This window comes from Leptinotarsa decemlineata, unplaced genomic scaffold, assembly GCF_025532065.1.
Source record: "Leptinotarsa decemlineata unplaced genomic scaffold, Ldec_3_MD MMD2_tig00026354_RagTag_RagTag, whole genome shotgun sequence".
Classification (NCBI taxonomy): domain Eukaryota; kingdom Metazoa; phylum Arthropoda; class Insecta; order Coleoptera; family Chrysomelidae; genus Leptinotarsa; species Leptinotarsa decemlineata.
The window spans coordinates 5,458,872-5,481,963 of record NW_027412702.1 but is presented as its reverse complement, the minus strand read 5'-3'; the positions used below and the strand labels follow the sequence as shown (position 1 = coordinate 5,481,963).

General features: G+C 35.8%; 1 protein-coding gene and 1 non-coding gene across 2 annotated transcripts; both read left to right on the top strand.

Annotated features, from left to right (window-relative positions):
* Window positions 1–3,513: 3,513 nt before the first annotated feature.
* On the top strand, window positions 3,514–4,739 carry LOC141486363 (uncharacterized). Its single transcript, XM_074184215.1, has 2 exons — window positions 3,514–3,818; window positions 3,882–4,739. The coding sequence occupies exons 1-2, from the start codon at window positions 3,667–3,669 to the stop codon at window positions 4,591–4,593; spliced, it is 864 nt and encodes a 287-aa protein (XP_074040316.1). The 5' UTR covers window positions 3,514–3,666; the 3' UTR covers window positions 4,594–4,739.
* Window positions 4,740–22,997: 18,258 nt separating this feature from the next.
* TRNAR-UCG (transfer RNA arginine (anticodon UCG)) lies at window positions 22,998–23,070 on the top strand. Its single transcript has one exon. It is a non-coding gene; the product is annotated as a tRNA-Arg (tRNA).
* Window positions 23,071–23,092: the final 22 nt, after the last annotated feature.

Sequence of the window (23,092 nt, the reverse complement as noted above, 5' to 3'; positions counted from 1 at the left end):
AAAGAAAAGATCACATGCCGCTCACTCGAAATGTAATTTAAATTTCAAAATACCAAACTTCATACCTATCATTTTTCATAATTTAAGTGGTTATGATTGTCATTTATTCATAAAAGAATTGTATAGGAATAAAGAGAAAGTTGATGTTATCCCGCAAACTAAAGAGAAATATATATCTTTCACGAAGCATCTCTTTACACACAGCTATACCGATAAAGATGGTGTGGTTAGGAAGAATTATCTCAAAATGAGATTTATCGATAGTTATAAATTTATGACTAATTCGTTGGAGAAGTTGGGTGCAAACTTGACCTCCGATCAATGTTTGGAGATGCACAAACATTTCCCACAAATTGAGAAATTCAATTTGATGAGACAGAAAGGTGTATTTCCATATAGTTTTGTTGATGACATTGACAAATTGAATTATCCATTACTTCCGACAAAAAATCAGTTTTATGACACACTCAATTGTGAACATATATCGGAAACTGATTATGATAGGGCTAGAAAAGTTTGGAATTTATTCGAGTGTCAGAATTTGGGGGAATACTCTGATTTGTATTTGAAGTCGGATGTATTGCTACTATGTGATATTTTTGAAAACTTCCGCACCACAAGTTTAGAGATATATAACTTAGATCCGGCACAATATTACACTGCACCTGGATTATCATGGGATGCCATGTTGAAGTTCACTAATGTTGAATTGGAATTACTGACATTGATATGATTCACTTTTTTCAAAAAGGTATACGAGGTGGAATTAGTCAATGTAGCGAGAGGAAACATATAGCAAATAATAGATTTTTACCCAATTATAATCCCAACGAACCTTCCACATTCATTACATATTTAGATGCAACAAATCTATACGGTCACAGTATGTCACAACCTCTACCAACAAGTGAATTTACATGGTTGACACCAAATGAAATTCTTAATCTCGATGTGATGGATGTGAGTACTGATAGTCCGTATGGGTATGTATTTGAAGTGGACATTCATTATCCACAAGAGTTGCATGATAAACATTCTGACCTTCCATTTTTAGTCGAAAAAATAATACCACCTCGTACACAATCGAAAATTCCCAAATTAATTCCAAATTTGAATGATAAAAGAAAATATATTGTTCATTATAGGAATCTACAGCAAGCTGTCAAAAATGGATTGATTGTAATGAATACACATAGAGTATTGAAATTCAAACAATCATGCTGGATGAAACCCTATATAGATCTTAATACTGAAATGCGTAATAGGTCTAACAACAAATCTGTTAAAGATTTCTATAAACTAATGAATAATGCGGTGTATGGAAAGACAATGGAGAATGTAGATAATCGAATTGATGTTAGACTCGTTACACATTGGGAAAATATAAAGAAAAATATAGGTGCCAGCACTCTCATAGCCAAACCAAATTTCAAAAATTGTTCAATTTTCACTGATAATTTCGTTGCCATTCAATTGGGTAGAGTGAAGGTTCATTACGATAAACCATTATATTTGGGATTTTCCATATTAGAATTATCTAAAACAGTCATGTATGACTTTTTCTATGGATGCATCAAACAACACTTTGATGAAAATGTCTCTTTACTTTACACAGATACCGACTCGCTCATTCTTAAAGTAAACACAGAAAATTTTTATGAATTCATAAAAACTAACATAAGTAGATTTGATACATCCAATTACAGTATAGTTAACCAATTCAATATTCCAGTAACAAGTTCAGTCTTGGGTAACTTCAAAGATGAATTTCCAAATGATCCAATCATGAGTTTTTATGGTACAGGTGCTAAAGCATATTATGTGAAATCTGTTGATGGTGAATTTAAGAAAGCCAAAGGGGTTAAACGATCTGTAATAAAGAATGAATTGACATGCGAAGATTATCAAAAAATCGTCGAACAAGGTGGTATGATATTCAGAAAGATGAATTCATTTAGAAGCGTGTTACATGATATGTATACTGAATTAAAAAATAAAGTTGCATTATCATATCACGACGATAAACGATTTATCATTCCGAATACTACCCACACTCTTCCTTGGGGTCATAATGATATTGAATTTTATGAAAACGATCCAAATGAGAACATTCGTTGGATAAGTAATATTATTCAACAATCACAATCTCAGGAGACTCCATTGGATCAATTGATTAATTTATTATCTGCCGAGATCAATGATTGAAATATCATTCAATATCTTCAAAACCGGAAAATTCAATATTGATATTTATGTAGCCATTTATAATTAATAATATATGATAGAAGTAATGTGATATTAATGTATTATGTATGTATGTATATGTATTACTGTAATGAATATAAAATGATTAAAATTTTATTTGTATTATTTCTATTTCCCTAATCAATTACTGCAATATATAGTATAATGTAAATGACAGAAATATCAGTTTGAAGAGAATCATCGTAGAGTGCACAATGTCTAAAACAATCGATAAGTTTGGTAGAAAAAGAAAATGGGGTGGTAATGTCATTCGAGGTCCTCCTGGGAATGGTTTTAAATTAACAAAAGATGGTCATTATGACATGCAAAGGAAAATATTGAAAAATACAAGTGAACCAATTGACAAGAGTGATTGTGTAACTGTATCATATCTTGAGGGGGAAATTAATGGAGCAAAGGAAGTTATACTTCTAGCCCTACAAGCTGCAATACAATCCACAATAGGCAATATTGCTCGGGACGCCCGGCAAGCATTTGACGATAAAATTGCAGAGGCTCGGATAACTTTCACTCGTAAATTTGACAAACTTACAAGTGATGTAGACATAAAAATGTCTGACATAACAGCGTCTACAAATAAAAAATTTGATGCTATGTCAAACATAACAGGGACTACAATGAAAAAGTATGATGTACTGGAACAGAGAGTTGAAGTATTGGAGAAAAACCATAAAGAAGTTTTGGAGAGAAACTATAAAGTCAGGCCATCATCATCAGGTGGACTGGGATATCCAGGACTGAACATTAATCCAAATCATAGAATAATACAACCAAAACCAAAACCAACTGATGATGTATTAATGGAACCAACATGGTGAATGTATTCCCTCGTTAGGTTAGGTTAATAGTTACGTTAGGTTAGCTGCATAGTTACGTTAGGTTAGGTGTTAGGTTAGTATTCCCTCGTTAGGTTAGGTTAGGTTAATAGTTACTGTAGGTTAGGTTAGGTTAGGTTAGGTTAGGTTAGGTTAGGTTAGGTGTTCGGTTGCATAGCGGTAGGTTAGCGTACTAGGTTAGGTTACGTTAATACATACGATAGGTTAGGTGTTCGGTTGCATAGCGGTAGGTTAGCGTACTAGGTTAGGTTACGTTAATACGTTAATACGTTAGGTTAGGTGTTCGGTTGCATATTATGTTACGAACGCGCGCGCGAAGAGGGCGTAGATGTCTCTCCAGATGTCCCGCCTACCTGGGGCCGGAGGCCCCACCCACCTGGGCGGAGCCCAGGCAGTGGGCGTGGCCCGTTAGGGCCACGCCCCCCCCCCCGTCGCCACCAACTTTTCGGATACCCCGCCCCTTTCCGAAGCCCCGCCCCCTTTCCGAAGCCCCGCCCCTCCCCTCCCCGAAGCCCCGCCCCCGACTCCCAACATTTGCGCATGTACACCCCTACCCTCATCGCGCATGTGCGCTCCCACCATTTTCCCACCGCTCACGCATCGAAGTCGATACCCTCCGGAGAGCACTCCACAACATTCAGTTCGAGAAGTCATCTCATCGAGAGCAGTCCACTCCACAACAAGGCAGTACGTTCCAACGACCAACTTGATATTTGAGTAAGTACATTAGGAATGTTATTTTTTATATCAACTAACTTTGTATTATTTCTTCTTTTTCAGAATGGCAACCAATACACAGGAGGTGAATAATGCTGTGGCGTCTATTCTGCCGGTGTCCGCTGACCAGGAGGAGGCAGCATCTTCGAGAGCGGTGACGGTTGACCAGCCAACCACTTCGCGTTCGCGAGTTAGGTGCAGATCTTCTAGCCCTGACTTATTCGAGGAGGAGGAGGAAGTCAGGGCTGTGAAGAAGGTTTGCCAACGACCTGCAGCAAAGGTTGGTCCTATTTCAAAGTACCGAGCTACTTGCAATAGGACTAATCCTTATGCAGGTAGTTTTTCGACCTCTCGTAAGAGGGCCTCCACACCAGCAGCAGCACCAGCAGCAGTGGAAATTCCGAGGAGTCCTTCTCCGGAGTTGGTGATATTGTCGCCGTTGGTGACGCGACTACCACCGCTGCCAGCGACACCGGCGGATCCTGAGGTGTTGGTGCCACAGCCTATCGGAGAGGTTAGTGAAAAGATGAGTGTTTTTCTGCAGAGATGCAAGAAAGCAGAACGAGCTGCCCGATCTAGCGAGGCCGCGTTGGTTACCATGAAGCGACAAATGGCTGAAATGGATAACCGACGGAGGGAACTCCAAAAGGAAATGGCCGAAATAGATCGGAAGTATGCATCTCTGCAGGAAAGGTGTAAAGCAGAGACCTCTTCGATAAAGCTGTACAAAAAAATAGTGACAGTTATGGACACTCTTTTTGTAGATGAAGTGTAAATATAAGATTAGTTTTAGGTTAGTTAGGAGTATTTAATTATGGTAGTTTTAAGTTTATATTTGTTAAGTTTATATTGAATAAAGGAAAAGGAAGTGAAATAAAGGGTGTACACTGTTTTTTGGTTTGGTACACATTGAACAATGCGATGGTTGGAGCATTTTTCTTCACTTCCTCTTATTATTATTATTATTTTTTTTATTTCAATTCCAAGTTCTTCTAGACAAATACCTCACATCAATTTTTGTGTTCTCTAATCACTTGTAAATAATTTCATGTGAAGAAAATTTAAAAAATAAAAAATAGACATGTTTCATAGTGAAATCGACAAGTATATTTCATTTGTATTTTATCCATTCAAGTATCTCTTTCATTGAATATGTCTTATGTCACTTTGCAATTTACCCCTACTCATTGAATATGTCTTATGTCACACTACAATTTACCCCTACTCAATGTTCCACTCCTCTCCCACTCCCTCTCGAAAGTATAAAAGTAGAAATCATCTGATGAAACATTCAGTTGATCAGCTAGCATCGAGATGGAACCCGATTCAACCTCCGAACCCTATAGCTGCCCGGATCAGGGGTACAACTTCAATTACTGGGATAACAGCCAGGTACAGGTTGTCTCTTCCACCACGGAACCCCACAGTCCACCATACGAATACCGGGATCACGACATCAGGATGCAAGTTCAACATGTCACTGGCAGTGACGAAGGACACTTGGATGACTCGGAATATCCAGATCCTGACGGATGGTGGGACCCTGCTTATGATGACATTGTCCCAATGAGTAGCGACGACGACGATGATGACGACGACGACTCTGGTGATGATGCTGATGACGAGCTTGACGTTAGACGTCCTCCACCATCCCCTATCCTCATCGAGGATAGTCCTCCGCCATCCCCAATCCTAATCGATGATGATGTCCTCAATTCCGATGATGACATATAATCATCTACTCGTCCATCATTTCCTTTCCTTTCCTTCCACGGAGTACACACTTTTTGGTTGGTGTACACGAGGCACTGCGAGGCTGAGGCAGTGTCTTCCTCCCTTCCTCTCCCTCTTATTAGTTTTTTTTTCCATAATAATCACTAGAATTTCTCCTAATAATCGCTCAGAGTTTCATTCTTGATGTTTTCGAATCTCAAACACTGTTCTACATTTCACCCCCTCCATTTCATTTCTTCCAATATAAATATAGCAACAATCCCAGTTCTATATCATTCTTCCACAATGTCGAGTACAGGACCCATCCAAGTACATGAAATAGATTCAACGTCTGATCATTTGAGTACAACCTTCGCTCAATTTCTGCAGCGAATCTATGATCTTCCTGATGATTTCGCAGAACGAGTGGAACAAGGTATTCAGGACGACATAGATGCTGTTGACGATAATAATGCGGATGATGTGATTAGTATATCATCTGATTCAGCTGATTATGACGACGACGACATCATGAGTATATCATCTGATTCAGATGACCACTATGAGGATGATATCATTAGTATATCATCTGATTCAGATGACGATACCATAATTATTGTTTCTGATGATGAGGAGCGTTAGTCCATATCATTGCATGGATTAATAAAAAAATAACAGCCCTTTTCAGGGCTACAATTAAAGACTGAAACAATAAAAAAAATAGCTCTTTTCAGAGCTACCATTATACTTTCAAACAGAAACAGATTCATACCATTGTTAACATTATGTTAACATTATAATCTCAAACGAAATATATGTATGTGAAAGTATTCATCATTATATGCATATGAATGATTGACAAATGCCAACTTCAACTTTCATTTAAAGTAGTACTCATCATATGCATAGATATTCAATGACTATCAAATTCCAAATTTCGACTTTTCAGTCAAAGTAGTAATTTATTTGTCATATAATGTATAGATATTCAAAGACTAACAAATAGTAATTTATTTGTCATATAATGTATAGATATTCAAAGACTAACAAATTTCCAACTTAGACTTTTATTAGTCAAAGTATTCATTTGTCACATAATCTATGAATACTAATACAACTAACTACTGTTTGTGTGAATAATGTAGCCCTGAAAAGGGCTGTTGTTTTTTTTTTGACCAGTAGGTCCACGGTTATTGTGCCACAGGTTGGACATTATTACATATAATACATGTAGATACTCGGGTGAAGTTTGTTAGTGGCCTCTCGCAAGCTTCACACCAATTCTGTCCCATTTCCATAATTGAGACAGTGTTGTGGGTGTTGACATGGGCATACCACCCTCCATTATTGTTTCTATGCGAATAAAACCGAAAGCAGCACCAACATAGTTTTTTGTTCTCTCCATCTATTGTGCTGATCAATACGTATGCATCCAATGCACAATACAAATCCAAGGGATCTTCCAGTGTCTCACTGACATTGAGTGTTCGCATACCGATCCTCATAGCACCATCACCTTCAGTTGTGTCAGCTTCTATCCCTTCATCATCTCCTTCTTCATCCATGACCCTCTCAAACTCCATCACGTCATCATCTTCGTCGCTTTGGTTGGCCTCGTTTTCAACTTCGTCTATCTCATCTTCATCGACTCCAACATCTTCTGCTTCAACTATTACTTCCTCTAGCGGAACATTGACATCCTCATCATCTGATTCGTCTATCCAATTGTTTTCATCAACAGCAGCTATTCTATTTAATGCAGCATTTATTTTTGCAGAATTCATCTTGTTGTTGTTTGCTCACAGTTGTAGAGAGTGAATGAATGAACTCTAGGTTTGCAAGTCAACTTATATAGGAGGTGATGCGACTCCCACTTGACTCGTTTAGAGTGGAATAGTAGGAGAAGTTATCCCACTATACTTCCACATGATGTTGATTTGTATAAATAGAGATCGTAGGTATAGGAGAGAGCATTCAGAGTTTCTGTAAGTCATCTCTTTATATTTCTAATCGAATTAGTAAAATGCCGTTTCCAAAAGAGTGGAATGAAAAACCAAAAGTGTGTGTCTACCCAATGATGATTGCAGGGGCTATTGTGTGCTACTTTTGTCAAATAAGTAGACCTAAGGATTCAATCAATCCATGTACTGGTATGTGTAGTGATTGCGTGTTGCGGATTCAACTATCGCCTCCTTCTCATCCACCGAAGCGAACAAAATCGGATTATCGTCAACAACAGTTACAGTGTCTGAAGTGTTCCGAACCTATAATATTTAACAATATAGGTATCTGTAGAAATATTTGTGGTACCTGTGCTGCCGTTCCAACTCCACTGCAACGTTGTTTGCGTTGTGATACATATTCCATGAATTGTTGGAATCATGTATGCAATGCATGTAGAAGTACTTGGGATCTGTGTGAGAAGGTTGGTCAACTCTACCCCAATAGGAGAATCCATTTTTTTCAATGTTGGTGTTTGACGCACGAGCAACAACTATTGAGGAATAGAGTCAAAGAACGTTCCACATCCACAGAGACATATTAACATTTTTCATTTTTTATTATCGTTACTGTCCTCTATTATTAATAAATATATATATATATATTTTGAATTTATTTGTATTATTTTCTAACATTTAAAAATACATGCATGCAACACAAAGTTTTCCTCTTAAATGACAAAGATTGTTACATGCGTGAATAGTTTAGTGAGAGAGCGCATGTGCCAGTTGATGAAAGAGCGCATGCGCTAGTTTATTTTCTTCTATAAATGGTGAGGTCTCAGTAACATCATCACCTTTCCTATCCACATTCTATTGCTATCACATATCATTCCTCAGACCTTAATAATCATGAGCTCTATGCCGCTATTGATTGCTGAAGATGGTTCACCACTTGTTGATATCGATCAGACTGATTTTGAAAATATTCCAGTATTACATTTATCGAGTCAAGATTCGATAAATGATTTTGATATTAACGACTTCGTTAACTTTGCAGATGTGCCAGAACCAAATGAGCAAATTATTATTGAAAATCCGATCGTTTCGCAATTATCATCACTCAAACACTCTTCATCTACCCTTCCTCTTGGTGTTGATAAGAAATCTAGAACAATCAAGAGGAAGGTTACTAAGGCATCTTCATCGATTGTCACTGACTTCAAAGAAAAGAAAGAATCCAAAAGTGTTGTGCGACAGAAAAAACCCGCAACGAAAAGTGACAGATCGAAGAGGAAGCCAAAAGGTACTCCTAAAGAAATGAAGAGTGATTTGAAAGCTGAACCGCTATCTTCTTTCAGTCCCCTCCATCGGTTTGGGGAAATGAAAAGGAAAGCAAAATGCCGTCTTGTAAAGGCACAGATGACTATTGCTGAACTTGAAAAGAGTGAGCGAGCTATTAATGCTAATAATGAAACTCTTGAAGCATTAGATGCCAAGATTGCATTAGCGAAGGTTGAATTGGCTAGAATGTCTAAAGATGCTGATGAACTCCGTTCAAAAATTGGTAAAGATAAGCAATTCCATCAACGTTCGAGAATGCAAGCTCAGGCTGAGCTTGAGGAGTCGACTAAGCTTTATGAGACAGCATTATCAGTGAGAGATAATTGGCAAAAAGAGTTGGATACTGCATTTCAAAGTGACGGCGATTAGTTTTGGGAATGATAATGTGTTTTCAATATCGTGAGTTGAAAAATATAAGCGGGAATGGAGTATACAATTAATTTGGTTTGGTATACACAGAACATTGCGAATGGCTGGGGCAATGTTTACCGCTGCAATATTTTTCAGTTCACATACTTATAATTGAAATGAAAACAATAATGAACTTTAATATTACTTTATTCATAAAAGTCACTATTATATACATTTAAACCATATTTGATTCATCAATCCAAGAATTTTGTTCGCTAGGAAGGCCTAACCACTTTACATATACTTTATTTTTTCTTCTCTTCAACACCTTCTCAATCAGATATACGTCAGGATTCTCGGTTCGTAATAACTCTTCTTCGTAAAAACATCCTCTAATCGGCTGTTCATTCATATCTTCAAGATTATAAGTCGTTGGGATGGTTTTATTAATTTTAACAATCTTGAATAGCTCCGTGGTAAAATTCGCAGTGTAAGACTTTTCAAAAATATGTTTGTATTTACTTATACGTACAATATCATTTAATTGGAATTTGGGTTTACTTTGTCTTCCTCCAATTCCATTGATACCCTTGAATTTTAATTTTGTTGTTGAATCAACATTGATGGGTGCCATACCTATTGTACGATGAACTTTATTATTATATCTACTAGTTATAATTGGAAGAATATCAAGCCATTTGTGGTGACCTCTCATCGAAAATTCCTTGTAGAGCCATGCCTTTATTGTACGAATCACTCTTTCTGCTATAGCTGCCTTCTTTGTGCTAAATGTTGAATAATGATTGATATTATATTCTCGCATGAGAGATGAGAAGCTTTTATTGAAAAATTCTTTCCCTTGATCGCCTTGTATGTGTTTGGGGGAGTATTTGGCTTCTTTCAGTACATGTTTCATTGCATTAGTTACTGTACTACCTGTTTTATCTTTAACTGCTACAGTCCACAGATATTTGGAGTAACAATCTATCACTACAAGTATATATCGGTATCCTTCATTACTTTTTGCATAAGGTTGCAGTTCAGCTAAATCTATTTGCCATAGATCTGCAAAACCTTTGATGGTGGTTATTCTTCTACGAAAATTACGTCTTGCAGGTTTATGTAATTCATTAACAACTTGTCGTTTGACATCACTTATTTCATTAGTCATTCTATTTCAATATGATTAAAGAGAAAAGGTGATAATGTTACTGCATTGAATGATGATGTGACAGTGATCATTACATGTGAATATGTTAATATATTATACCTTCTTCACGTAATTCTTCAATTATTGAAATTATTTCATTATCATGTCCGGTATGTCCGGCTGACTTTGAAGCTACCAATAGTCGTAGGCGAGCAACTAACTCTTTCGGTGAATTCCAGTACACATAATTCACAGGTTTAGAATTATATATTTTCTCCATTTTCACTCGTTTGAGTGCTCCACCAATTTTACTTCTACTTCTTATTGGATATTGTCGTGAGTCTAATAGAGGTTTGATAACTTCACGAAATTTTTTAGAATTTGTATTTTTAAAACCATTCTTCAGATGATATTGTTTATATGGAGCATTCGTTATTTTCAATATTTTGGAATATACTTGACGAGTTTCTTCATTATCAACATCTTGTGGATTCTTCAAAAAAATCATATCATACAATTCTGGACTACCTGCGCATTCATATTTTTTCACTTTATTAGCATCCCAAAATGAAATGTTTCCATCTTTGAAATTTACCACTAGACTTCCCATTTTCAGCTTTTGTGTAATTGAATCCATACGTACGCCAAATGTTCCATCATATGCTGGATTTCTAGATTTTATATTATTCAAATGTTTCATCAAAACATCTTCACCACTTTCATTCATAACAGGTGAGATGTCAGGATCCGAGGAATCGATGTGGGACGATGATGGTGTTTCGAATAGAGTTGTTCTCATATCGTCTTGAAGTGTGCTCGTGTCACTATTCACAGATGATACACTACCAAAAGATTGTTTTCTTCCTATTGGAGTACTCATGGGATAATTTGAAGTAGATTGAACAGTTCCATGATTTGGTGATAACACTGGTGATTTAGAAGTAGCGTTTGATGATAAAACATTCAATGGTTTCATTATGGGCTCATACAATCTTTCAAGTGTCGTACGATTTTCAATATTATCATTCTTGATAGAGTTGAATTTCTGCCTGACAGCTTCTGTTGTCTCTACTAGTTGACGTTTCAAATTTATTTCATTGTTTTTATTTTCAGGATCTTTTTTTGTATTCATAATGCCCTTTTTTTGAATTAAAGCTTAATTCGTTGGTGAAGTGACCACTACAATATTCAGTTATCGAATAAGTTCCAAAAACAAGATCATGGGTATATAAAACTATCGAATCCTTTGCGATATCTACCTTCATCTATTTTTCTATCCTTATCAATGACTAGAAATCCATATTGGTCCTCCCAGCATTTAACACACATCAATTGGAATTGTTTGAATGTTACATCGGGTGAAACATGATCTGAATAAATGTGATGTAAATTCGTCTCATCTTGTTTGAACATTATAATGAAATTGGTATTGTCACGCACTAACTGTTTGGGTACCCGTGAATATGTCTGTGCTAGATAAAAACAATCAACATCCTTATGACGTCCCATACAGAAATATGATCTAATAATATCTTGCTTTTCACATATCACATCATCGAAAATGAAAACAGAATTAGGCTTAGCGTCGGAGGGTTCCACTATTTCTGCATTATTGCTGAATGTATAAAAACCTAATCCTTTTATAGGTTCCAAAACACTTCGCAAGTACTGATATTTAGGTTGATTGAGTGATTTCGAATAGAGATACACATTTCTAAATCTCAGTCCTTGTGGATGTGTTAATAGTGATATCATTGCATTCGTCTTTCCACAATTTGAAGGTCCTATAATGAGTCCTCGAACTGATGATGGAAGTAGTGGACCATGTCTGAATACCCTTTGTCCATTCAATCCACAACCAAATTTCTCATCTAGATTATCTACAGCAAACTTTTCTTTCTGTTTTACAATGCGCATCGTGCCGTGGTTGGAGACTATATAAATGTTATTAGCTTATTCATTTCAATGTGTACCATCAAACGATACGGACGTATTGAAAGTGATCGTAAAATTAAATGAGGTTGTGGTTTTGTTAATGATTTAATAAACAAACTTCCTTTCGAATTACATCTACCCGGAGGTTATCAATACTGTGGACCGGGTACAAAATTGAAACAACGTTTAGCTCGTAACGACCCTGGAATCAATAAATTAGATATTGAATGCAAAAAACACGATATTCAATATTCTAAGCATCCATCCGATCTTGCAGCAAGACATTTAGCCGACAAAGAACTTGAATACAGCGCTTGGGATAGGGTTAAATCGAAGGACGCGAGTATTGGGGAAAGAGCAGCTGCATTACTTGTCACCAACATTATGAAAGCGAAAAGACATATGGGCATGGGTTGTAGTACCAATAAGAAAAAATGTAAGAGGAAACAAACGAAGAAAAATAAAATTAAAAAAGTTGCATTTGGTGCTGGGATAGTCCATAAAGTGCGAAATGTATTGAAGAAAGCTGGTGGGAATCAATTTGTGACGAATGATAGCAAAAAAGCTATCACTGTGGCATTGCAGGCGGCACGTAAATACCTCAAAGCTGCCGGTGGAAAGAAGAAAATCCGCACACCACGCATAATTCCTGTTCCCAAGATCGGTGGACTTTTACCATTGATACCAATTTTTGCTGGACTATCCGCACTAGGAAGTTTGGCGGGAGCCGCTGCTGGTATTACCAAGGCCGTGAATTCGGCAAAAGCCAGCAGAGCGGCTTTAATGGAAGCCAATCGTCACAATAAAACCATGGAGGCTGTAGCATTAGGCAAACGCGGAAGTGGAATATATCTCAAACCATACCGTAAAGGTTTAGGACTATATTTAAAACCATACAAAGCCACAAACAAAACAAAAAACTAATGGAACCCCTACCTCAGAGGCCTCTTACTGATCTCGATCTCAGTTATTATGCACAAAAAATGAAAATTCCACATTTTCGTGGTGTTTTTATGCGTGATAGATTACCATCTTCAGGTCCAAAACAAAACGAGACAGCTATTGTTAATTTAGATGGAATAAGTGGACCAGGAACACATTGGGTGGCATATAAAAAATGTGGGAAAGAAGTCACATATTTCGATAGTTTTGGAGATCTACCCCCACCATTGGAATTGACTCGATTCTTTCGAAAATGTTCGAATGTAAAAATCAAATATAACTATGATCGACAACAGAAATTTAATACAGTTCTCTGTGGTCACTTGTGCTTGCAGTTTCTCTCTAAATAATTTTCCAAATAAAAATGGATTCAACACCAAAACTGGATCGGGAGGCTATCAAGGGAATGGGGTTTTCACTTAGAATGTTTTCAAAATATGGTACCTTGAAAAAAATGGATAAAGTGATGCTTGCAAATATGCCTAAGGAAGTGATACTTGCATGTGTTGCACATGAGATTGCATATGTTTGGGAAAAGTTGCCTAAGCATCTGCAAGATGACATCGATATAATGAAACATAGATATTGTTATGAGCACCACCACCACGATCAAAATTCAGAATCGGATGTTAATGACGGTCCTATACCTCGGAAATCTATGTGTTGTATTTGTAATATAGAGGATGTGAATATTGGTATCAATAAAAATGATACTTATTACAATACAACACCTTCCAAAAAGTGTAAATTGTCTCAAATGTGCTGTTGCTGTGTACAATAATAAATTGAAATGTGTTTCAAAATATTCATCAGTCATGTCACGAAAGTTCGAGCTACAAGCTGTCGGGACAAGTGTCTTGAGTGCGGATTTTTTTCCACCAATTGAATTGGATAGGAACAGTCGTTATGGATTAGGACTTTTGGGATTCTATGGGTGCAATACAATCAATAATATAACTGAAGCTAATAACTTAGTTAGTTTTAGAATCAGTAATGACAACTCATCGATACCCCAAAAGTTGACAATTGAAATTCCATGTGGTGCTTATGAAATAGAAGAGATCAATGCCGTCATACAGAAACATATCATGTTCAGATTGTTTCATGATAAAAAACCAAATGATGTCGTTGCAGATGATATTTTCTATCTACACGCCAATAATAATACATTCAAATGTGAAATGCGATCCAAATATGAAATTGATCTGACACATCCAAATTCAATAGCAGAAATGATGGGGTTCGCTCATGAAATATTTCCACCAAATCAGATACATGAATCATCATTACCAATAAACATTACAACTGTGAGACTTATCCGCTTAGATTGCAATATAATATCTGGTTCATATATAAATGGTGAAGAATCCCACATTCTTTTCTCATTCGATATTGATGTTGAACCTGGCTACAATCTTACTAAAGAACCACACAGTATTATATATATGCCTGTCAGTCCAGAAGGTCGTCAATTGATTCACAACATTACAGTGCGTATTTTGGATGAAAAAAATAACCTTATCGATTTTGGAAGTGAAGAAGAGATTTTCATTATTTTGGAATTGAAGAAAATCGAATAACTGTTGTTATGGGTTTCATTTATAATAGACAAAATCGCATTGAACAATCCCAAACGAGTTGCACTATCAAAAAGAAAGGTGTGCATAAAAAGAAGCTCATTCCACAAGTGTATGCTAAACAGTTAGCACATAACGCTCTGTCTGTGAGTGATCTTAAATTTTTGAAATCGATTGGATTGAAAGTGAGAAAATAACAATGGTGCTCGAAACAAACAATGAAAAGTTGAATATATTCAATGAACCAGTGCTCGATCATTCTCTCATAAGTTTACATGAGCACACATATAAGCCCTATGGATCACCGCTATTCAGGAATTCGGATGAAATCAGAATTGCAATCAATAATCAAGATGTTATACTAGATATTGCCGAGAGCTTCATTTACATAGAAGGTAAATTCACCCCCAAAGATGTAGCGAAAACATGCTATCTCTCGAATAATGCAATTGCATTTCTCTTTGACGAAATTCGTTATGAAATGGGTGGTGAACAAGTGGCTGTTGTTAGAAAACCTGGGATAACATCTACAATGAAAACCATGATATCATTTGGACAATCTCATGCTAACACATTATTGACATCTGGTTGGGGACTTTCACAATTGAAGCAAGATATCTTGGATACAAACAGTCATGTTTTTAGTGGAAAACTACCACTGAAATATTTGATGGGTTTTGCTGAAGATTACAACAAAAGTATCTTGAATGCCAAACAGGAATTGATTTTGATTATCGCTCGATCATTCAAAAACTCATATATAGGTGAAGTTGATGCTGATTTGGAAATAAATAAAATCGAATGGAAAATAAGACATATTGTACCAGATGATAAACACAAGCTTAAACTTTTGAGTAGAATAAACAAAAGCGGTCTGAATGCCAAAATCAAGTTGGCGTATCGTATGTGGGACCTCTATGAACTACCATCATTACGTGGGACTTCTTCAGACATATGGGCCATCAAAACAACTAACGCATTGGAAACTCCTCGTTTTGTCATCATCGTATTCCAAAGTACTACCACATCTGAAGATAGAACACAAGATATTACAAAATTCACAACTGCTGATATCAATAGTATTCGAGTATACTTGAATTCTGAAGTTTATCCATATGAGCGTTGGAATTTGAATTTCGATAAAAAACTTGATGCTCCTGCTTATTATGCTTTTGAGAGTTTCCAGCGAAGTTATTATGATAAAGATATGAGTGAACCTCTGATGGACATTGGACAATTTAGAGAGAATCCACTATTCGTCATCGATTGTTCCCATCAACCGAATGCAACAAAATCATCAACTATTGATATAAAGATTGAGTTTGAGACGAGGAAGACCAAGTTTCCAGACAACACTAAAGTATATGCATTAATTTTGCATGATACAGTTTTAACATACAATGCATTGGATGGTTCAGTTCATAGCAGATATTGACACTTTTTTTTTTCACTCTATCATGTACTGTTTTATGATCTTTTTTTTTTATTTGTAACTGACTTATATCATGTATTGTATTTTATATCATATTTATTGTTTTGTAATCATTTTCTATTGTATTTCATCAGATTTAAATAAATAAAACATGAAAATAATACAAAGTTTTTTATTTGACATTATTTATGATTTACAGGAACATACAGACTATCTAAAATAACTTCTTCCTCATAATCATCATTTTCGCGACCATCTTCAATTTCCTCTCGATTTTCATCATTCAATTCAAAGTGATGAATAATCCATTCTGGCAAGTATGGTTGGAGGCTATACAGGAATCTTCTTAGGTTCAGTTCAATCATAACCTCACAAAGTTGCCACAATTCCAATTCATTATCCAAAAATTTGTTGCAAACTTCTGCACCACTCCAATAGTTCTCAGCATCACGAAGGCATAATTCGATTTGTTTTTCATCATAGCATACACTCATATCATAAACGCTTGCATGTTCGGCTCCATCACCCAACACCTTCAATTTAGACGACAAATGTTGAACCGATGATTTGAGATCTACAATATCGACCCAATCTTGACTTGCGTACTGCATCCACATCTTTAAATGGTGGAACTGAAATCGAATAAAAAAAACACTAAGCAACCTCCAATTTTTCAGTGATATAATACTCACATTCCCATTTTACTTGTAGTTACAAAGTGAGTGTATTCAACTAAGTTAGTAATGTTTATATTTCCATATAATTATCATCTAATATATGAATATTAATGAAACAATAAGAAATTCATTATAATTACTATTATTATTCAATCATATTGAATTTGACTAGAGTTATCGTTTTCACACCAAAAAAACTTTGTAAGCTATGACCTAAAGAAATTCACTATAAATTATTACTATTATTCAATCATATTGAATTTGACTAGAGATCGCGTTTTCATGCCAGCAAAACTTTGTTGGCTCTGTCCTAAATACATCATCGTATATTTACCACCTGATGAGTTGATACAAGATATATCGTCATCACTGAATTGCAACGAAATACGTTTTGGTAGCCATGTTTTAAATAATTTATCATTGCTCACATCTTGCAAAGTTAATAAAATTGATTTACCAAATCGTGTAGAATAAGTTGACATATTTTTAATTATGTACACTTCATCAATTGGCAATGATGATAAGGCCTTTTGCTCTAGTATTTCAACCTCCTGTACAATCAAATTATTAATTTTATTCAAGTCTACTTTTGAAACGGACATGATGAAAATATATATGAAAATATAAACAATTTCCAACAGACAAATACACTCACCGTCTTCCTTCTATTACGAACTGAATAACACTCTACCAATTGCTAACTGCTGCAGATATATTCGTCTACTGATTTCATAGTGTGCCAGGCATTTCTTTTATATTAAACAGTGTGAGTCACCCCCACCATGAAACCGTGAAAGATTCACATTGCTAGTTGCTATCCACTAGAGATGCCTGACGTCACAGCCAAGCCCATCTCCCAACTTGATGCGATAACAGTTGCCGGTACGAGCAAGCAGTGGTCGTTGCGGTCTCGGAGAGGGTAGACGCTAGGCAAACGGTCCTCGGCTGCCGTTGTGTCACCATCGATAGCGGGGCTAGAGCGAACCTTCATCGCTTCGGGAGAGGTGAGGGCAGACCGATGAATACGCATTACTCTGCCACACGTCGTGGAGTGAACATGTCGCTCTCTAGCCGTTGAACGGTTATTGCTGTGACGTCACTCCACTACTAAGTTGGTACCCTCACACCGATGGAGCATTTATTACTTGGAGGATCTTCGAAGTATGCAGACGTATGTTTGTACATAGACAAACAAGCACATGATGAAACCCTGTACCGTGCATTCTCCTACACACACACACACACACACACATAAACACACAAAATCTCATATGAAAAAAAAATCTGAACAATCCATGCACCAGACACTTCAAGGTCACAACGCCTTGACTTCACTGCACAACAAAAAAACTTCACCAAACAACAACCAATAAAAAAAGCAATTAATACGTCATAGTGGTGGGGGGAGGCCGAGAATCAGCTGTAAACAACTACTTCCACTTTTTTTAAATAAAATTATTTGGACTGATGAATCGAAATTTTCGAGAGAAGGGATTTTCAATAGAAAAAATCGTCATTATTGGTCCAGTGAAAATCCTCACGTCACAAAAGAAGCCGGATTTCAAGAAAAATTTAGTTTTAATGTCTTCTGCATGTTGATGGACAACAAATTTAGGTACGTGAAATACGAGGAGTCATTAACATCCAGAAGCTACCTGAATATTTTGGAGAATACTGTAGACAGTTTCCTGGATAATCTGCCACTCGAAGATTATCGAAACTGTTGGTACCAACTAGACGGAGCTCCTGCACATTGCACAAGAGAAATGAGCGCAGAACTGGATAGACTATTTGACGATCGGTGGATGAGGCGCTTGGGACCATGGAATTGGCCAGCGAGATCACCCGATCTTAATCCATTAGATTTTTATTTGTGGGGAATGTTTAAAGAAAGAGTTTACAAAATACCCGTGCGTTCGAGAGATGAATTGTTAGAAAGGATTGCCCAAACATTTGAAGATTTGGATCCCAATAAAATCAGATCTGCCACCACGAAAGCAGTCAACACCCGCATTTTAAAGTGCTTGGAAGTGAACGGCCAGCGATTAGAACATATTTTGAAATATTCCACATGATTGTTTTACTTTTTTATAATTATTCATATCAATATTTCCAATTTCAAGTTTCTTGGTGCTTTTTTAAAGTTTATCCAAACATATTGAAATTGTTCTGAATTGGTATAAATTTCTTGAGGTTCATTGGCGGTAGATTCGGATACATTTCATTGAACTTTCTACATGTTCTGCTGATAATTTTGTCACACTGTCCAAAAATAATAAACAAATTCATAAGAACTTCGTTTGAATAGTTTTGTTCCATCGTTTTGAAGGTATTTGCAACTTCTGAAGTGACGAAAATGTCGATATTATTAGGAGAATGTCACAACGCTACTGTCAAATAGTAATCATGTCCTGCTTACCAAATACCGAATGGAAATACCATTCTGAAGGGACATTTTCACAAATAAATGTTCATAAGTCCGAAACTTGACTAGTTAGGTATAGGTATGATATACATAGAAAGAAAGCAAATTTCAGCAGCTTTCCGAATTTTCAATAATATACAGGGTGTTCCATTTAAAATAATCAAATTTCAGCAACTTTTTCAAGCAAACGAAAAAACTGTATTTTTTTACCACCCTGTATTGAAGTAACGGAGATTAGGCTGACGTGTGGGAAGTGTCCAAGTATCACCTAACTCCAAACCAAATTTCGATATCATAGTACTTCTTAACTAAAAGATATCGGCATTTTTAGAAGTCATGATTTTCGAAGAAAAAAATTGAAATTAATTTTTATTTCGAAAACGGTAACAGATAGGTATAGGGAAATATCAAGAAAAGTTGTCGGGCAATTGTTGGAGATTTCAAAAATAATATTATATACAGAGTGTTCCATTTGAAAAATCAAAGTTGCTACTGCTTTCTAATAGAAGCGGCAACACCGCATTGTCGAAAATATTTTAGTTGGCTAGAGAATGTCCGAATATGCCCTCCATTAAATTTTCAAAGTGATCCGTTGTCTGGTTCACCAGAAACGTCTAATGTGCCATCCACCGTGAATCAGCCTGTATAAAGTAATGGAATCTTGAAATTTTGGAAATGATGTAATTATTTGTCAGTACAGTGAAGAAAAATATGTTAGTCGGCTGATGAATAGTTACATGGATTAGAATCTAAACAGTTGTTGTTCAATTTTTTATATGGGTAGGTAGATTATTTCAGATCATTTTCTGATAACGCCAAAGGTGTATTCATTCGTATTATTCTACTTCCAATTGTCCCTTACATTATTTTGTAATGATAGGTAATTCACTTTTCTGTATTATTTTTATACAAAATTTCCAACATTGTGAACGGTTACTTATTTAATGTTCGTTAACCCTTAATTACTTCTATTTTGGTCAAGTGGCAGAGCATGCAATAAAATACCTCGTTCGAATATATAGTCTACATGCTGAATTGACTCCAGTTGCAGTGTTTTGTTAGTATTCCGCCGCCCCGTTGAAAGGTAATACGTAAATATTTAGAAACCCTCTCACGTTTTGGCCGTTCCTATAACGTATGAAACCCATTCGGTGTCTGTAGCAAGATGAACAGAGATAAGGCAACAACATTAAATAGGTGGAAGAGTATATTTGATTTGAGGTAATTTCCATTCCACCACGGTTGCTGTTCCAATTGCTCCAAATCAGATTTCTCGTTCCATTTTCTTGAAGTTTTTTAATGATTGCTGATAGTTTATGAAGATGATCAGGCACGGATTATTACCCTAGAAGGTGGTTCTAAGGAGGTGGTACATTATTTTTAACTATCGTCCAACATCAAAAATTGTCAACAATAATCTCACAATGAATAACTATTTTTTAGCAAAGTAGATTCAATACTATGCTGGGAAATAACGTAGACCCGTTTGAATAAAATCAGCCAGTATTTAGACTGGCCCAAGTAAACGACTGATTTTATTAGCAGAGTCCAAAGTTCTTGTGATTCATATTCAGTGCTCAAAAATGCGAGAGAATGGAGCTCAATTGTTTGAAATATCATGTCACAGTATGTCATTTTCATAAATGAAGTATCTATAACCAACAAAAGTTGGCAGGTCAGTGAAAAACTAAACAATTATTGAAACAAACAACAATTTAGGTACTTAGCTAAACTTGCACTAAAAAGTTATTTTAATGACAATTAATAATGTAATTATATCTATCGTATTCCAGATTTGGCATTGCTACTTATTATTTTGTGCCTTGTGTTTTTGTTTTACTCTTTGAATTTCCTGTAATATGCGCCCCCTCTCAGGGCGCCATAGGCCAAGGCCTGAATTGTATCCGGACCTGGAAGCTCGTGATTTTGTGATCACTTCCACTTTTGTTGAGAACCTTCTAGTGCCATTGTTGCAAGTGATACGAATACATCTGCCTGGTGAATTCTTATCGAACTTCCAAATCGATGTAAAACGTGAAAAACACATAAAATTCCATATGATAACAATAAAATAAATCAAAATTAAGGGACATGATTTTTGGTTCCATCTTTTACGCTGAATGAGGTTGTGAGAACTATGAACATATGAACAAGATATCAATACATGTAGGTTTCTTCAACAACTATAAAACTCTGGTATCTGACCTTCACTTCCTTAACCTGATTGAATGGGGAATGTTCCACCTGACGAAAATCAAGTAGTTTTCACAAAAGAGCTCTAAAGCAACGCATTTTTAACTCATCATTTCAACCTTTTTCTTTAAAAAATTATTTAAATACTTAAAAAAGAGGAATGAAATAAGGCATTCAACATTTGAAGGAATTCGTTTCTATTTAACCATTTGGCAACATCGGTTATAGTAAATAAAGGACAATGAATCTATTACCTGTATGAGACAAACAAAGATGACATATTCCAGAGGCGTGCTGTTCCGAGACATTCTGAAACATATGACATTTTGTGCACCTAACCTATCTTCCTCGATATAAATAAATAACAAAACAACTGTTATTGTTTATGTGGCTTGTGGAGGTGGTATTGAAGCTTAATTTATATTTGGCCTTAATTGTTGATTTATAAAGATAATTTTCCTTTTTAAAGTAGAATATCTAAGAACCTGTAAATTATTTCAATTTGATATAGGCGTTGTTGCCAATCTGTGAATTAGAAACGAATCCCTTTAAAAATTAAAATCCAACATTTGAAACATCAATTTGAATACTTTTCGAAGTGAATTTAAAAACTCATGAATTGAACTAAACTTTATTTTGTTCAAACATGCATTTGCTGTAATAACCCAAATTGAGGAACATTCCCCATATTGTGTCTTCAATTTTTCGGACTGATAACGTAATCTCGTGTAATCATTGTACATTCTATATAGACTAACCTCCTTCCTTGATCTGTTAGGAATTACTAAGAGTTAATTCAATAAGGAAATTATTTTAATGTGATTTTTTCATCAAATCAAGAAAGATAAAATTCAAAAGTACATACATATTTGAATGGTGGAAAGAAAAATGAATTTGATTTTTGGATTTTTGCTTGGAAAGTATACCTAATTACAATATCCTAACTCAACATTGAGCCGTGAGAACAGTATTATTATCAGTCAGTCGTTGCTGAGAATTCGCGACATAACCTTCGTCTTCGCAGCCAATGCACATAAAACTGATGATGTCTGCCGCTATGGCAGACGAAACGTTTGGTACTTCAGGTTTCATTCGATCAGCCCGGATTTTGTTTTCTTTGATAAGCAATATAAACATTATGGAATTGTAAATGCATGCGTGATATAATATACCTACTCAGAGTGTTTTTTGAATTATCTTAAATAAACTCTTCAAGTTTCTATCAAACTACTGTATTTATTCTATATCTCTAAAGCTAATTCATCTTGACATTTTAGGATTTCAGTTTCCAAGTAATAGACAACGAATACTAATGAAACAATACCTAGACGAATATTTTACAGAAGAGACAGAAAATCAATAGAAAACTCATATTTTCCACTATTACATAGGAAGACACACCAGACAAACAAGCTAGAGTCATCTACGTGCAACATAACGAACTATTTTCTTTGACAATTTACTATTTATATTATATATTGAAACATTACACAATAAGTAGACCGTGTGGCCTAATGGATAAGGCGTCGGACTTCGGATCCGAAGATTGCAGGTTCGAGTCCTGTCACGGTCGTTTTTTTTTATCCTACACACTT

What these genes read in the sequence shown, in the direction of transcription:
- LOC141486363 (XM_074184215.1), top strand. Translation starts at nt 3,667, where the DNA reads ATGTGCGCTCCCACCATTTTCCCACCGCTCACGCATCGAAGTCGATAC. An exon ending in ACGACCAACTTGATATTTGA is followed by an intron (nt 3,819 to 3,881) that starts GTAAGTACATTA and finishes CTTCTTTTTCAG; the next exon opens with AATGGCAACCAATACACAGG.